The 13,582-nt window shown below is 44.7% G+C and overlaps 1 protein-coding gene across 2 annotated transcripts in view; it reads right to left on the bottom strand.

Annotated features, from left to right (window-relative positions):
• SMG7 (SMG7 nonsense mediated mRNA decay factor) overlaps window positions 1-13,582 on the bottom strand; it is an 83,283-nt gene that overhangs the window by 38,794 nt on the left and 30,907 nt on the right. For both annotated transcript variants that reach the window (XM_014596025.3, XM_014596024.3), the window contains exons 4-6: window positions 12,682-12,814; window positions 1,089-1,260; window positions 148-219 (exon numbers count right to left, since the gene is read on the bottom strand). In XM_014596025.3, the coding sequence (XP_014451511.1) occupies window positions 148-219; window positions 1,089-1,260; window positions 12,682-12,814 (377 nt within the window). The remainder of the gene's footprint in view (window positions 1-147; window positions 220-1,088; window positions 1,261-12,681; window positions 12,815-13,582) is intronic.

The raw sequence follows: 13,582 nt of genomic DNA, 5'->3' as shown, positions 1-13,582 counted from the left end.
TTACTGAAATACTATGATCTCAAAGTTAGTTGGGATTTTATTTGTTGTAGACAAGATCACAGATTTTTCTCTAGCTTCTACAGAGAACAAAGCAAACAAACAAAATACCAATTTGGGATGGTCAACCCACAGGTATTACCTACTCACCATTGGAGGGGACAAGCTGAGCTGCATGCCTATAGTAGGATTCTGCCTGGCTGGTTTGATTTCTGTAGCGAGCTAAAAACATGAGAGTAAGCATGCTTAGACAACAATATTTCAGCGTATTAAAATTCCAATGATTACAAAAACAGCTTGTTTGAAGAATAAGTATCCTGTAATTACTTTAGAAATAAACAATTGAGTTATAAGATGTTCCCCAAATAAAGGAAAGTAACACTGAACATATAGACTGATTTTAAGTTTGCCTTTCCGCCTCCTACCATGCCCCAATGTCAGGGTTCACTAGCTCTCACTCAAATGTTTCACATACATCTTGCTATTTACAATACCCATAGTGCTTGAACCCAATTCCAGTTTGTTTTAAAGCAAGCTGCCTTTGAAATAAATCTCACCTACATAAATTCATTTAGTGTGGATTATTTAAGTCAGTAAGCAGAAGAAAGAAACTTGATGAACTTAACTCCAGAATGCCAAATAAAATCCTAGGTTACAAAGAATTGTATTTTTGGCTACGTTCTTGAAAGGAAGGGGTTTTATAGAGTCATCCTCTGACATATATGTCTGCTAAGTGTGTCATCTTCCTGCAATACATTCTTGTAATAGCTCTTGCAATTTAAATAAGTTTCCCCTTTTCTCTGAATTTCCACAACAAAAAAGGCTCTTCCTGATGCAAACAGAAGTCTAAGCAAATTTAGAAAGTTGTATCACTGTTTTATTGCATCACATGTATTCAGTGTGAATACAATGAATTCAAAGCATCACTCCCAGCATCATAAACTTCAAGCTTTCTGACCTGTACAAACCACCAGTCTATGACTAAGAGCAGAATAGCAGGTTTAGCAGCTATATGGATTGGACTCTGATTCTTTTCTGTAATTATGGCATAACAAGGCAGGATGGGAACTCCCATTGCTTCAAAAACTCACCAATGTCTCCAAGGTGGACAAGGCAGTGCTGGCAGATGTAAGAGCAGGAACTAGACTGTGGCTTCACAATGGCACTAGTGTGCGTCTGTTTATTGCTGATAATTCCAAGCTGGGAGGACTTCACACGACAGGGTAAGTCTACATTAAATACTGTGCACAGCTCCTGTAATAACTAGAAGAAAAGACCTATTTTAATAGAAAAGTCAGAGACAGTCATCAAAGCCTCAGGGTAACGATACACAAATACTATTGCGAAGGGTGTGGTTACTAACATGCGCCTCTGAGTTTGAGTGCATCACCTCCACAAAAAAAAATCCAGTTGCACACCTGCTTTGCAACTCTGAACCCCAACATAATGGATACCTCAATAAAAGCAGCATGGTCAGCACTATACCCTCCACCAGTCAGCTATGATAAATTAGGGATAAAGGACACATGCCTATCCGAGGTGATAATTTTTATTATTCTGAGAACTCTGGTTGCTGGCAAGTTTCCTGCTCAAATTTGTAATTCCAGAGGATTATTATATAAAAGATTCACAGAATCTTCCAAGCCCAAAGCGTGACAATCCCCACACAAATCAAAGGGGGCAAGAGTGCTCAAAAGCCCCCATGGCTCACCAAAAGCATCCACGAACGCCTCAAAGCCAAAAAGGAGGCGTACACCCAATGAAAGGGAGGGGCCATCATCAAGAAGGATTATACCTCCTTGGCTCGAGATTGTAGGGGGGCTGTTAGGAAGGCTAAGGCAGAGACGGAACTGGGACTAGCGACCCGGAACAAAGATAACAAGAAGTCCTTTTATAAATACATAGAGGGTAAAAAGAAGGTACCAAATAATGTGGGGCCTCTGCAGGACATGCTTGGTAATCTGGTGGTAGTACCAGATGACAAAACTAATCTCTTTAACAGATTCTTTGCTTCCATTTTTCTGAGCAGGGACAGGGACACCCCCCCCACTGGGATTAAGGATGGACCCAGGGGAGGCGCAGCCAGGCCCAGGGTCAGAGAGGCCCTAGTCACGGAACTTCTGGAGGGACTAGATGTGTTCAAATCAGCAGGTCTTAACGATCTCCACCCCAGAGTGCTTAGGGAATTTGCAGAGGTCATTGCAGGACCCCTGGCACAGCTTTACAAGCACTCATGGTGCTCTGGTGAGATGCCTGACGACTGGAAAAGGGACAATGTGATCCCCATTTTCAAAAAAGGGAGGAAAGAGGACCCAGGAAACTATAGGCCTGTTAGTCTTACCTCAGTCCTGGGGAAGCTCTTTGAGAAAATTATCCAGGAGCACATCTGCGAGGGGCCAGAAGGGGAATGTATGCTTAGGGGCAATCAACATGGGTTCATTAGAGGCAGGTCCTGTCAAACCAACCTGGTGGCCTTCTACGACCAGGTCACAAAAGCCTTGGATGCAGGTGTCGCAGTGGATGTAGTCTTCCTGGACTTTAGGAAGGCCTTGGACACCGTCTCTCACCCCATCCTCATTAAAAAAAATTAGGCATCTGTGGTGTCAACGCCTACACAGTCAGATGGGTCGCAAATTGGCTGGAGGGCCGCACCCAGAGAGTGGTGGTGGATGGGTCATTTTCGACCTGGAGAGATGTGGGTAGTGGGGTTCCCCAGGGCTCGGTCCTCAGGCCTGCGCTGTTCAACATCTTCATCGACGATTTGGACGAGGGGGTGAAAAGCACCTTGTTTAAGTTTGCAGATGATGCTAAGATGTGGGGAGAAGTGAGCACGCTAGAAGAGAGTCCATAAAAACTAGGGAGGCGGTAGTCATGGGGAACCTAAACTACCCAGACATCTGCTGGGAGACGCAGACAGCAAAGTCCAACTGTTCACGCAGGTTCCTATCCTGTGTACAGGACCTCCATCTGACACAGGAGGTACATGGTCCCACTAGGGGGAATGCCTTACTGGACCTGGTATTGGCAACGGGGGATAACATGGCAGGAGACCTACAGATCGGTGGTCACCTGGGGGGCAGTGATCACCAAATAACAGAATTCACCATAAGATGTCGAGAGGGTAAGGTAACTAGTAGGGTGAAAGTGCTAGACTTTAGGAAAGCTGATTTCAATGAACTCAGGCGTTTAGTCAAGGACACACTGCAGAGTAAGAGTTTTAAAGAGATGGGAGCCCAGGAAGGGTGGCTGTGCCTTAAGGAAATGATCCTTCGGGCACAGAGGGAGACGATCCCAATGCAGGGAAAAAGGGAGAAAGGGGTCAAGAGGCTTCCTTGGCTGACCAGAGAAATCCAGAGCAGTCTACGGGGTAAAACGGGAGCATATAAAAAGTGGAAACGGGGAGAGACTACTAAAGAGGAGTATACCTCCTCTGCTCGCTCTTGTATGGAGGCAGTTAGACAGGTCAAAGCTACCATGGAGCTGAGGATGGCATCCCAAGTTAAGAATAACAAAAAAATGTTTTTTAGATATATAGGGAGTAAAAGGAAGGCCCAGGGTGGAATAGGACCCCTACTAAATGGGCAGAAGCAATTGGTGACGGACAGGGGGGACAAGGCTGAACTCCTCAATGAGTTCTTTGCCTCAGTGTTCCTAAGTGAGGGGCAAGACAAGGCTCTCACTGGGATTGTAGAGAGGCAGCAGCAGGGCGCCAGACTACCATGCATAGACTCTGAGATGGTGCAGAGTCACTTGGAGGAACTGGATGCGTTTAAGTTGGCAGGCCCGGATGAGCTCCATCCAAGGGTACTGAAGGCACTGGCTGACGTCACTGCACAGCCACTGGCGGGAATATGTGAACACTCGTGGCGCACGGGCCAGGTCCCGGAGGACTGGAAAAGAGCCAACGTGGTCCCCATTTTCAAGAAGGGGAGGAAGGAGGACCCGGGCAACTATAGGCCAGGCAGTCTCACCTCCATCCTAGGCAGAGTCTTTGAAAAAATTATCAAAGCTCACATTTGCAAGAGCCCGGCAGGAAAAATTATGCTGAGGGGAAACCAGCACGGGTTCGTAGCAGGTTGATCATGCCTGACTGATCTAGTCTCTTTTTATGACCAGGTTACAAAACACCTGGACGCAGGAGTAGGGGTTGACGTCATTTACTTAGACTTCAGGAAGGCCTTCGATACGGTATCCCATCCCATACTGGTGAACAAGTTAAGAGGCTGTGACGTGGATGACTACACAGTCCGGTGGGTGGCAAATTGGCTAGAGGGTCGCACCCAGAGAGTTGTAGTGGATGGGTCAGTATCGACCTGGAAGGGTGTGGGCAGTGGGGTCCCGCAGGGCTCGGTCCTTGGACCGATACTCTTCAATGTCTTCATCAGCGACTTGGATGAGGGAGTGAAGTGTACTCTGTCCAAGTTTGTGGATGACACAAAACTATGGAGAGAAGTGGACACGCCGGAGGGCAGGGAACAACTACAAGCAGACCTGGACAGGTTGGACATTTGGGTGGAAAACAACAGAATGCAATTCAACAAGGAGAAATGCAAAGTGCTGCACCTAGAGAGGAAAAATGTCCAGCATACCTACTGCCTAGGAAATGACCTGCTTGGAGGCACAGAAGCGGAAAGGGATCTTGGAGTCCTAGTGGACTCCAAGATGAACATGAGTCGGCAGTGTGACGAAGTCATCAGAAAAGCTAATGGCACTTTATCGTGCATCAGCAGGTGCATGACGAATAGATCCAAAGAGGTGATACTTCCCCTCTATCAGGTGCTGGTCAGACCACAGTTGGAGTACTGTGTGCAATTTTGGGCGCCGCACTTCAAGAGGGATGTGGATAACCTGAAGAGGGTACAGAGAAGGGCCACTCGTATGGTTATGGGCTTGCAGGCCAAGCCCTATGAGGAGAGACTAGGGCACCTGGACCTCTTCAGCCTCCGCAGGAGAAGGTTGAGAGGTGACCTTGTGGCTGCCTATAAATTCATCATGGGGGCGCAGAAGGGAATTGGTGAGGCTTTACTCACCAAGGCGCCCCTGGAGGTTACAAGAAATAATGGCCACAAGCTAGCAGAGAGCAGATTTAGACTGGACATTAGGAAGAACTTCTTCACAGTTAGAGTAGCCAAGGTCTGGAATGGGCTCCCAAGGGAGGTGGTGCTCTCCCCTACCCTGGGGGTCTTCAAGAGGAGGTTAGATAGTCATCTAGCTGGGGTCATCTAAACCCAGCACTCTTTCCTGCCTATGCAGGGGGTCAGACTCGATGATCTATTGAGGTCCCTTCCAACCCTAACATCTATGAATCTATGAAAGAGAGGGACAGGATACAACTAGATCTCAACATGTTACAGAGGTGGGCGGATGAGAATAGGATGGGTTTCAATACGGACAAATGCAAGGTGTTGCACCTGGGGAGGAAGAACCAGCAGCATATCTACAGGCTGGGGAACTCCCTTCTCATCAACACAGAGGCAGAGAAGGATCTTGCAATCACTATCGATTCCAAGATGAACGTGGGCCACCAATGTGGGGACACGGTCAGGAAGGCTAACTGTACTTTGTCATGCATCCACAGATGCATCACGAGCAGGTCCAAGGAAGTGATTCTCCCCCTCTATGTGACATTGGTCAGGCCTCAGTTGGAGTACTGCATCCAGTTCTGGGTGCTGCACTTCAGAAGGGATGTGGACAGCATCGAGAGGGTCCAGAGAAGGGCCACTTGCACAATTAGGGGGCAGCAGGGCAGGCCCTATGAGGAGAGGCTACGGGACCTGGACCTGTTCAGAGTCCACAAAAGAAGGATGAGAGGGGATCTGGTGGCCGCCTATAAACTTGCCACGGGGGACCAGCAGGCAATGGGAGAGTCCCTGTTCCCCCAAGCACTACCGGGGGTAACAAGGAACAATGGCCATAAGTTGACTGAGAGTAGATTCAGGCTAGAGATCAGGAGGTATTACTTGACAGTCAGGGTGGCTAGGATCTGGAACCAACTTCCAAGGGAAGTGGTGCTCACCCCTACCCTGGGGGTCTTCAAAAGGAGGCTAGACAGCCACCTAGCTGGGATCATTTGACCCCAGCATCCTTTCCTGCCCATGGCAGGGGGTCAGACTAGATGATCTGCTTAGTTTCCTTCCGATCCTACCAACTATGAAACTAAGAAGCACAGAGTTACTCTATATTACAATACCAATTCTATAAAATTAGGCAGCCAACAATTTTTCAAGTTACAGAATGAAGTCTGGCGGAAGTACACAACACCACTTACCTGCTCTATTAGTATACTAGAAACTAAGCAAAGAATGCCTGAGAGAGCAACTTCAACAGACTGTAAGAAAAAACATGTTAAGTCTACATAGTTTAACACTGGCATCAAACATATAGTTTGTGGAGCCCCATCATTTGGCACCCAGTGCTGCCTCTGGGTCAGAGCAGACCCACACAGGGCACACCATGGGACAAGTCTACAGGCTGGATCAGACCCCCTTCCCTCTCCCCTAGCATATAGGATCTGGCAGCTGCTCCAGCTAGCCTAGGACCCACTCTGTGTCATGAAGATCCCAGAGCAGCCACAACAGATATTGTATGTGGTGTAGTCCAGCTGGGGGTACGTAGTGCAGATCCCATGGGGCCAGATTGGGCACTATGCTACAAGTGGTGCCCACCCCAGTTAGACTATGCCACACGTGGTGCCTGCTCTAGGATGCACGCTGCACTTTACCTGGCAGCTCTGGGATTGTGCCACACATGGTGCCTGCTCCAGCCAGTCTGGGATGCATGCTGTATGCGTGGTGGTAGTGCTGTCCAGCTGGGGTGGGCATGAGGTATAGCACAGCACCCCCTCTGGCCAGTCTGGGATCTGCGTTACACACCCGTAGTCTGTAGACTGCCCCGCACACAGCACCTGTTCTAGACACACCAGGATCCATGCTGGCTAGAGAGGCTGCCAGATCTGATATGCTGGGGGACAGGGAAGGGGAGGAAGTCCATGTGCTTGATCCAGCCCATGGACTGGCCCCTTTCCACTCACTTGGCCTGCAGGACTGGATGAGTTTAACACTCCTGGCTTAGAACATTGTGTTCTATCCTGTCAGTTTACAATCATAGTGAGTCACCTTTGGACTGGCCCAAAAAGACCAAGACATAGACTTGAAAGACAGATTCCTTAAACTGACTTTTTGCTCTCAACAGAAAGTCTACAAATACACATAATTTGACCTGTAACTCACTTTTTTTTTTTTTTTTTTAAAGAGGCAAAAGTACCATTATTGAAATTCACGGAGAAAAAAAAATTCCTTGATCACCAAGTGAAACTTTGGGCTGGCAGGGAGCATTCTGCTCAACAGGGGAAGAATGGAATGCGAGTTATACAAAAGTTTAGCATCCTTATATTCAACTGCCACAGGCAGTTGAATTGGACAATTGAGAGGGGGAAAGAAAGAAGGAATTTTAATACAACTGGATGGGCAGAGATGAATATTAAATATATCCTTTCAAATATCTTTTACCTTTCCAGTTAAAAAGGTTAAGAAAGTGCCCATTATATGATAGAATGAGTGTGTATATTCTCTGTTTCTCAAGTCTTCACAAGAGGACAAAAAAATAGGCACTATGTTTTCCAATATGCAGGTCACCTTTATGAGTGACTAAACAGAAATTAAATGGAGAGACATTCACTTCATTTCTTATGCCAAGATAAGACAGCTTCCTGTTTTTAGAGTGTGACAACAATGGGAAATGAACTCAGCTTCTTCCAGGAAGAGATCTGTCCTCTCAACAGAAGAGAAGGCACTTCCTAACTTTGGTTTGAAAGGCTCCTCAGATAAGGTGCAGAGATTAGGGTCAGAAAGAGACATGAAAATTGAAGCTATTTGTTCTAAACTTAAACATTTGACTTGGTTGCCAGACCAGCAAAAACTGGTGCAGGGATAAAGCTCCAAAGACACAAGCATCTCAAAGAAAAATGAAACAGCTACTCAATTAAATGCAACGAGAGTGAATTTAAGGAGACTGAGCTTTACCTAAGTTAATACTTTCAAACTGTTGCCCATACAGTTTTGGCAGAAGCTCTTAAACTGGGAAGCATTGTTCTACTACTAATGGAAATATCTACACAGTTTGGTAACTAAATATTGGGGAGAACTACAAGGAATGTTCTCCCACTCACTTTCCCAGATTTTTAAAGCAAAAAAACTATCTTTCAGCTCAGACAGACAATTGAGTTTGAAGACAAGTAAGCAGAGGGTCAACTTGCACTGAAGGTAATGGTGTGGTCTTCCAGTCTTCCATTACAAATAGTCCCACCACATTGCCACCAAGGCCTCCAGTCGGATGCAGTTTACAGTCATACCCAGGACCTAAATTTGTCTGAGTAGCTGCTTATAAAATGCCTGCCTTAGGCCACAGCATCTTAGCAAGGTTTAAGAGTCAGTCACTTACAGGAACAGTATCTCCTTAATAGTTGGCAATACACTGCCTAACCTTTCTCCAGGGCAAAAGATCCTAATCCCTAAAGTCACCATCCACATCACCCAAGAAAAGATAAAAAAAGAGCATATTGCTGGACAGGTAAAAACTATTCCTTTCTTGGCTCAACAGGAAAAAAAGACAACTTGTTCCATGTGGTTCTTGGAGTCTGGACACATTTTCTAGTGCCATAAAGTTTGGCAAAAGCAAACAGGGCTGCTCCCAAGTTACTAAGTTAGGTAAGGGTGATTTGGGCAGTCTTCACTGTCTGATCAGCCCCTGCCACTGTTGCAGCCCTGTGACAACAGTGACAGGGCTGTATAATAGTAGTCTAGAGTGGCAAGGACTGATTGGCAGTAGATCCCCACTCCAGGAGGGCCCCTCGTCCACGGCTCCCTACAAGCTTTAGAGGGCTCCGGGTGCTGCCCCTTTAAAGTTCTCAGTGCTTTAATGAGCTGCTGACATTCAGCCCCTGCTGCCATGACTGCTTCCAAATATGTTCCTTTACTCTTGTCACCTGGCATCAAGGGTGACATGGACCCCTGTGAGCTTCTGACAGGAACAGGGGCTGATCCGGGAGGGGGGGGGGGGGGGGGGGGGGGAATATGGACCCCCTGATCAGCCCCTGCCACTGCTGTTTGCAGGCAGTCCTGTCACCCTTACTGCCTAGCAACAAGGATGACAGGGCTGCCTGCAAGCAAATCCCTGCAGGGTTCCCTGCCAGCTGGCTGCTGGGCAGTCTGTCAGGGAGCTAGCTACTCTCCCTCCATCTCTCTTGGGAGAAGGAGCACTGAGGGACACTGAGGGACAGGAATACTTGTTCATGTGTTAAAATCTGTCATAAAAACCTTCCTGAGACAAAGATGCTGTTACTTTAAGTGGCTACAGGCTATCTGCTATGCTAAAACAGCAGATAAAACGTTATAAAAGTAACATTTGTCAAAGCCCATAATGTTAACCACTGCATACTTTCCACCTGGAAAAGACAAAGGGTCACAGATCATAGCAAACCTATAAACAGATGGTATTGTTCTTGGATAAAGGCAAATAGAAAGCACAAGAGGGACCTGTAGTTGTTTTTACCAATAACACATACCCCTGATTTTTTTTTAATGTGATCATCTGATAGACCCCTACAAGGAGGACTAACTTGACTTGAGGAAACTACAGATGTCACTCTATAGGAAGTTATCCTGGACCAAGAGGTGATACAAGCCCCTATCAATTGTCCAGACATGACAGCAGCATATAAAATATTAAAAGCATTGAGGTGCTGAAAGAATCAGTCCCCAGAAGAAACTTTTGTATAAAGCTTCAGTTGCCTCCTCCAAATGAACAGAAGAAATGTCAGAGAACTGTTTAAAGCTTTGCCTACTGGGAAGGTCAGAATGAGATGCCACTGGAACCACTAAGTGCCCTTATTTACTAAAATTTACAGAGACATTACAAAAATGTGAATATATTATTATAAATGTGAATATATTATTATTTTCCATTTTTGCTCAACTAGAGTATAAAAAAAAATCTTACAGGATTAACGAAAGAAAAATGGAAATGTTCTAGTTTAAGGCACTCTCTGATAATTCAAAAGCCCAGTTAGGAGGGAAACTTCACCTTTCAAAATGCAGTGTTATAGACTGTGCTCGCTCTCTCCCTTTTAAAGATACCATCTATACAGGAGTCACACTTTTTGTATTATTAGTCTTCATTTTTTAGGTACCGTGGACTAGATCTTCAAATTAAAAGCAAAAAAAATTAGCAGTGAAACAGAGTAAGACAAACAGACTATGGTACCACAGTATGTGACCAACATGGACAACAGTAAAGCCACCAGTAAAATACCAGCTAAGCCTCAATTATGAGTTTTTAGACTATCAGAAGTTGGCCAATTCAATTAAATGACATCCCAAGACTTAAGTTCAGCGGTCAGGAGAGTTTCTCCTATCATAATCACTGAACTTCAAAGATGTCTTAAAAACAGCAGAAACAGGACTCCTCTTTTCAGAAACCAAATTCAAGCCGTTTCATAGACATGTGCAGGAAAAACCTTAAGGCTGCCCTGCTTTAGAAGATAAACGGACCTAATAAAGTTGCTCTATTTTGGGTGTTGAGCTGTGTAACTAAAACAAAGAAGAAAGAAATTCAGTCAGACAATCATTTGTATGTATTTTTAGTTCTGGCAATACCCACTACAGCTGATTCGAAGAAAAGCAGTTTGGTTGACTTTAAGCCATTAGATCATATCAAGTAAAAAAAAGAGAACTCTCCACAAAAATGACACTCCTCTACACCTCCCACTCAAAAAAAAAAAAGAATCAAACTACTCTTGGACTTTACCCAGTTTGTGGAGGGGGAAAAAAGAGGAGTGTGATGGATGCACAAGGGGAAAACTAGCAATATGATGGGATCAAACTGAAATTAAAATGTCAGATGAAGCAAGTTAGGTCAAATGTGGACTCATTCTATGTAAAACTTGGTATGAGGTAAATTAGATACCAAAGCTTGCTTGCTGAGCTGAAAGTGACTTTTTAGGTACCTTGGATTAAGTGGAAAAGTAACCTTTCCTTGTTTAAAACTTACTCAAGCTCATTGAATGTTAGCAATTCAAAAGGAGTTCTCATCAGCACCATATTAATACAGGCAGTCCTCAACTTACAACGTTGAGTTGCAACATTTCGCACTCACAATGTTTATAAACTGACACCTTGTTTCAACTTTATGACATCAGTTTCGACTTTACAACACTTGATCCTATGCGAGGCCAAGCCAGCGAACAAGTTAGCCGCATCACTCATCTCCCTGGAGAACATCTGTAAAAACTTCCTTGGACGCTTTCTTTAAGAAAGCGGACAGGACTCCAGAAAAACCTGCAGCCAAGACTACTGGGAAGACACCAGCCAAGAACCCTTCAAAAAGTCCAACCAAGAGCCTTTCAGTCCAGTAAAGTCACCTCAAAGAAGTCCTTCCAAATCAGTATGATTGCTATTTACAATATATATACATTAAGGTAACTATATTACTCATCTATAATTGATCGAGTACAAAATTCTGGGGTATTTTTAGTGAAAATAGGGTATTGGGCCTTGGTTCAGGAACCAATCCCCCATTTATAATATTGTTTCTTCTGAGACTATTAGTTCCGAGTTACAATGTTTTGACTTAAGACATGGACTGCCTGTATTACACAAGACATGACAATTTTTGATAGGAGAGAGGATGTTTCATTTAAGGTGGGACTCAACAACAGAATTGAAATGCAATTCTTGTTGAACTCATTTTCAAAAAAATAAAAAATAAAATGGTGCTGGAATAATGCTGGGAATTTCAAAATCACTAGCTTTATTAAAACATGCAGTAAGCTAGGTAACAAAAATGTTAAAATATCTACAGTTAGAATTATGAAAAGTAGCTTAAGTTCAGTGCCTTTTTCAAATTAATCATAACTCCTCCTATGTCATTCCCCAGGCTAGCCACTGAATTTCATCTTTCTAAAGGAGGGCTCAGCAACCTTTTGACCCTGCAGCCACCCTTTGTGACCCAGCCTCCACCACAGACCACAAATCTTTCCCTCTCTGCTCCCCCACCCCACAAACACCCAGCTGCCTACACTTACCCTTGCCACTAATCTTCACTCCCTCCGTAGAGAGGGTAAGTGTAGGTACAGTGGAGCAGCAGGTTCCACAGCAGAGGGAAACAGTGCAGAGGAGATGGGCAGGACAACCCAGTGCTGTGCCACCAATCTCTGGTGCCAGACTGGACCCCTATGGAATGCATCTGGCCCCTTGTTCTAAATATAAACTTGATATACAAGGTACAGTTCACAGAATTAAAAAAGAAAAAGAAAACATTAGAAGTCTTATCTCATTAGGAACATTATGCCACTTCCATAGCAAAGTGCTTCCATTGAAAGCGTAAAATGCTGCCAAAAGATAACTGTTTGGCTTTTAACAGGAATGGCTGCATATACTGAAAAGGATAGGATTTTATCATTTTTAGATGGATTTCTCCCCTTTCCTCATCCTTATGCATTAAACAACTGATCAAGCGCACTGTGGGAGCTTATCTGTTCTGAAGGATAGAACATAAGCAACAACTAGAAGCAGCATACTAAATTTAGCAAGTGACCATGCTACTAGAAGGACCTACATACATTCAGCATAAAGGCAAAGATGCAAGGCAAAATATTCATACAGAAAACATGATGTATTCCACACTCACCTGTGTGTAGAACCCACTAGCTGCCTCTAGGAACAAAGAAAGGTTTGCCTGAACTTCACTCCGGTTTGGATTTGCTCGGTTTTTTGCCTGACCCTGTAGTGTTGTGATCTGATTCTTGAAGGCATGATTCCAGCTGTGAACAAAGCACAGTTTTATTTGTTCCAACAGTGACTCACAGGCAGAAGCAAGTCCTGTACACAATGGGAAAGAACTGTTTAATTACAGTGCACTAGGCACAGAAGCCGAAGTGCTCTACTTAAACTGTAGTGCGTTACTTGTTCTGCCTATTGTTAAAATGGAACATGTGGTAGAAACAAGTCAAATACATGTAGACGTGCATCCTTTTCCAACATTTGTCAGCTGTTGCAACCCTTCCACCCAAATATTGAAGGGCAAAACCTAGGTGGAGAGAATGAAGCCCAGCATGACTTTTCTGTGGATCCTAAAAAAAGGTTGTGCTGAATGCCTCAAGTAAGATAAGATACCTAGGTACGCTATCCCTAATCTCTGGTAGAGAATCTTTGCCCTTAAGGGAGTAGGATGTATTGATAAGTCTGGTGCTCCTTTATTACCACTCTCCTAGATGCCAAGGATGGTGGTGTTAGTGGTACTTCTTTTCTGTCCTACCTTTCCTTGATGGTAAGAGGTGAAAAATCAGTCTCCTCCCCCTCTCCCTTCAAACTCACAACTGATGGGAACACAGTAACACCATCCTTGCCCACACTGCAGGAGAATCTTGGTCAGTGAGGCTTGCCTCTGCTGCAGGCAGAGTGCTAGTAACAGGACTGCTTTTAGGTTACAAATAAGTATCCTGCTCATGTGCTTCAGAGGGAGAAGAGTATGTTGAACTCTCAGACATAAGCAGCATTGTCCATTTGTAATTAGTGAGCAGGAAATAGTG

Source organism: Alligator mississippiensis, chromosome 5 (genome assembly GCF_030867095.1).
Source record: "Alligator mississippiensis isolate rAllMis1 chromosome 5, rAllMis1, whole genome shotgun sequence".
Classification (NCBI taxonomy): domain Eukaryota; kingdom Metazoa; phylum Chordata; order Crocodylia; family Alligatoridae; genus Alligator; species Alligator mississippiensis.
The sequence above is the reverse complement of the archived record's forward strand: the minus strand, read 5'-3'. Positions and strand labels throughout refer to the sequence as shown.